We start from the raw sequence: 3,982 nt of genomic DNA, 5'->3' as shown, positions 1-3,982 counted from the left end.
AGAGCAACACGCCTTTAAACCGCTTATCTCGAATAAGTTATCCGGAGGACCTAGAGAGGTATCGCTTCTCGGCTCTTTGAGTTATTTGAAAGTAAGAACGAGCTATCAGTCCGTTTGTCTTACTCACTCTCTAAGAGAAGCTCTCTCTCTCTCTTTGAAAATCTTCTCTGCGACCAGGTGAACTTGTTTACTTTTTCTTGCTACGATTAAGCCTGCCTGCTCGCTCTCAAAACATCCATAAACTATAATTGTCCCTAATTACCCACGCCTAAACCTGATAATTGCCTGCTTTTTTGACTAATCAAGTGTTGCCAACTCCCTTTTTTGTGTTTTTTTTTGCGTTTTTTTGGCAACATTTACTTTTCCGCATATTTATTATTATTATTACTGTATAACGAAAACAAAAACGACCCCTTCCAAAATGCAAAACCAAAACGTCATCGAACTGCGATCTGTGGTCATACAGCATCAGTGTATCGACTTTCATGGAGTTGTTCAGCCCGGGCGACCCACTGGTGCCTCTGGTAGACGATGTTGAAGGCGTCATAACGGAATCATTTATGGGTGTCGCCTTCTTGGTTACCTTAAAGAGAAGAAAGCAGCCACAAAGTAAAAAAAATCGTCGACTTTTTTCAGGGAAAAACCAAAAAGTTTACATCTGAAAACGGGAATATCATACCAGTGGCGGCACATCTCCCCATCCCACCCTTGAAAGTGGTAACACTACACAACACAGAAACTTCACATAAAGAATCAAATTTTATTGAACACTCGATCGATTAATGAGTAAAAAAACGGAAAATATTAAGTATACCAACCAGAAATATAAAAGAACATGTTTAAAATATAAAAATACAAACAAAAACGCATAACATTAACATATACTAGTGTATCTAGCTGCAGTTTTACATGTAAATTGCCGTGATTTTAATCTCCCAAGCCTTCCTTATTTATCTTTTTATTTTTAGGAAAGCTGTGATAGGACATCTGTATTCTTTTTACCTTTGTACTGATTGGTACAGTCAACTGCTACACAATGGGGCATGGCTTATATTATTTCAAAACTGTGGAAAAGACTCAAAATTCACCGAACAATATAATATTCGAATAGTTTGTGTTGGCTGGTGCTGGTCCAGTGTGCCGATAAGACAAGTTTAATCGTTTATTAAGAATCATTAATACTAAAGTAATGTTGATAAAATAGTTAACCTGTTATTACCTAAAACGCCTTATCTACCTATCAAGCAACAGACTGACATTCAATTCTTATAACTCTAAAAACACGGCTTAGCGTGTTTGCATGCAGCAGACGGTACCAGATAATCTCATACCGCTGCAGGGCACCGTTGCCTTTTTCTTTTGCGTTTCTCTCGTTTGAAAATTGTTTCATTATGTCGTCAGTTAGGCAACCGTGTGCTCACGAATTAAGAGTCTGACAGCTGCAGGTCTTTTTATAAAGCAGTCCTACAGTTGCAGGTAGTTTTTATAAAGCAGTCCTACAGTTACAGGTCTTTTTATAAAGTAGTCCTACAGTTGCAGGTCTTTTTATAAAGTAGTCCTACAGTTGCAGGGTCGTTTTGATAAAGTAGTCTTACAGCTGCAGGTCGTTTTTATAAAGTAGTCCTACAGTTGCAGGTAGTTTTTATAAAGTAGTCCTTTAAGTCCTACAGTTGCAGGTAGTTTTTATAAAGTAGTCCTACAGTTAGTTGCAGGTCTTTTTATAAAGTAGTCCTACAGTTGCAGGTCTTTAGTCCTACAGTTGCAGGGTCGTTTTTATAAAGTAGTCTTACAGCTGCAGGTCGTTTTTATAAAGTAGTCTTACAGTTGCAGGTCGTTTTATAAAGTAGTCCTACAGTTGCAGGTCGTTTTAATAAAGCAGTCTTACAGCGGCAGGTCGTTTTTATAAAATAGTCCTACAGTTGCAGGTCGTTTTTATAAAGTAGTCCTACAGTTGCAGGTCGTTTTTATAAAGCAGTCTTACAGCTGCAGGTCGTTTTTATAAAGTAGTCCTACAGTTGCAGGTCGTTTTTATAAAGTAGTCCTACAGTTGCAGGTCTTTTTGTAAAGTAGTCCTACAGTTGCAGGTCTTTTTATAAAGTAGTCCTACATATTTTGTTTCATTTATGATTTTTGTAACATCAATTCAACTATATATTTGTTTTTGTTGATGTTTAAATTGTCATTACCGTTTCTTTTTGTTATTATTACAGGAAATTTGTTGCAAATAAATTTGTGCACTCTATTTTCATTATTTAAAAACGTAAGTATAATCCACTGTTAATTGAGGGTATTCTTGTTAAGCTTGTTTTATTATCAATAATTTCAGTTTGTAAGTTTAGTAGTACGCTTAATTATATCGTAGCAACATAAATATGTTTAACTTTTCATTTAACTTTAACAAATATTCAGGGTTGAAAAGTTTTCACACTCTCGCGACAAAAAGATGATTCGTGATGGTGAACTAGAACAAGATTTGTCCAAAGGAATAGTGAAGTTCACAAAGTTTGGATGCAATTCACAAATTTGAAACAGACACAGTTACAAAATTTATAAAATACAAAAAACTACTGCATGGTAATTATACTTAATTCTACATTTCTTGATTAAAATGTCCTTATTTTAGAATTCTGAAACATTCTATTACAAAACTACCTATTTGCATTTTACAGATTTAAAAAAAAGTAAAATGCAGTTTGATTCTAAAGATGGTATTCCATTTGTTTGTAAATCCTATACAGAACTGGAATGTCAGCATGGACCAAATAGATACAAATATGGCAAAAGGAAGGCAGTTGCACAGCAAAATGATCATGTGTATGATAAAAAAAAGATACATGTGTGTACAAGACTCGAAAAAGCGAAACTGCAAGGCTTCGATAGTTATCAGAGAGATAATGCAGTTTCCTAAATATAAAGCAAGTTTTATCTCGTGTAAGAACTAGAAGTGTAGTTTTCCTAGTTTATAAAGGAAAGGTCATACTTTGGGTGGCTAATTTAGTTAAGCAGGTCAGTTTGAATTAGAACTAAGGTAAAATTTATGTAATGGCTTCTACGATTGTCGATTTGTCGATTTGTCAATTTTGTATATATTATATTACTTTACTTTTTTTAAAGCTGACAACTGTAAAGACTTCTGAAAAAAAAAGATTTCAAAACATTTACGCTCTGCTGGTGTGACATCAATTCCGTCTGAACCGGTTGTCACAGTTCAATTCCCTGCTGCAAATGATCACTCGGGTCATCCTGTGGGTGAGGTTAGTTAAGTGCATCCCTATGAATTAAATAAATTTTAGAAGCTAAATATATTTAATCAACTTGAGTTAATTTCTTTACACAGACAGCAGGCTTGCTGCAACGTGTGGATAGCAGGTTGATTGGTAAAATTGGGCAGCTGGTTGATGAAGGAGTTCGCTCTACAACAAAGAACTTTCCAACAAAGAACGACATTAGCAATCACTATCATATTGCATATACAAAGCGCAAGCTGTCAAAAATTGATCAAGCAAATGTTCAATTGCTGGTGGATCAATGGTGTCGCGATACACCTGAAGATAGCATTTTCTTTAGGCCGTACATCGCCAGTGTCCATCCAAAGCTGCCAGATAGTGACATGGACATTGGTGATTTTAACACAATTGATGGGAAACAAACGATGCTGTTTGTGTACCAAACAGCTTGGCAAAGAAGACTCTTGCTCCGTTATGGCCAGGATATTCGTCTACTTGATGCAACTTATAAGACATCAAAGTATGCATTGCCACTGTTCTTCCTTTGTGTAAAGACCAACGTCAACTATCAAGTTGTCGCTTGTTTTGTGCTACAAAATCAAGCAGATATTCAAGAAGCTCTAAAAATGTTAAAGACCTGGACGCCTGGCTGGACTCCTGCGTTCTTTATGACCGACAAATGTGAAGCTGAAATAAATGCTGTGGAAGCAACTTTTCAAGGTATGTAAACAAATGGTGTCTAAATTGACTTTAAT

At 35.8% G+C, this 3,982-nt stretch overlaps 1 protein-coding gene and 1 long non-coding RNA gene across 3 annotated transcripts in view; both read left to right on the top strand.

The window, feature by feature from the left end:
• The first annotated feature begins 2,220 nt into the window (after window positions 1–2,220).
• Window positions 2,221–3,278, top strand: LOC108950556. The gene is made up of 2 exons (XR_003397107.1): window positions 2,221–2,260; window positions 2,410–3,278. It is a non-coding gene; the product is annotated as an uncharacterized LOC108950556 (long non-coding RNA).
• Window positions 3,279–3,581: 303 nt separating this feature from the next.
• The window catches only part of LOC108950555, a 1,719-nt gene continuing 1,318 nt past the window's right edge, over window positions 3,582–3,982 (top strand). For both annotated transcript variants that reach the window (XM_018816511.2, XM_018816510.2), the window contains exon 1: window positions 3,582–3,947. In XM_018816511.2, coding sequence (XP_018672056.1) covers window positions 3,611–3,947 — 337 coding nt within the window. In that variant the 5' untranslated portion in view covers window positions 3,582–3,610. The remainder of the gene's footprint in view (window positions 3,948–3,982) is intronic.

Source organism: Ciona intestinalis, unplaced genomic scaffold (assembly GCF_000224145.3).
Source record: "Ciona intestinalis unplaced genomic scaffold, KH HT000255.1, whole genome shotgun sequence".
Lineage (NCBI taxonomy): Eukaryota > Metazoa > Chordata > Ascidiacea > Phlebobranchia > Cionidae > Ciona > Ciona intestinalis.
The sequence above is the reverse complement of the archived record's forward strand: the minus strand, read 5'-3'. Positions and strand labels throughout refer to the sequence as shown.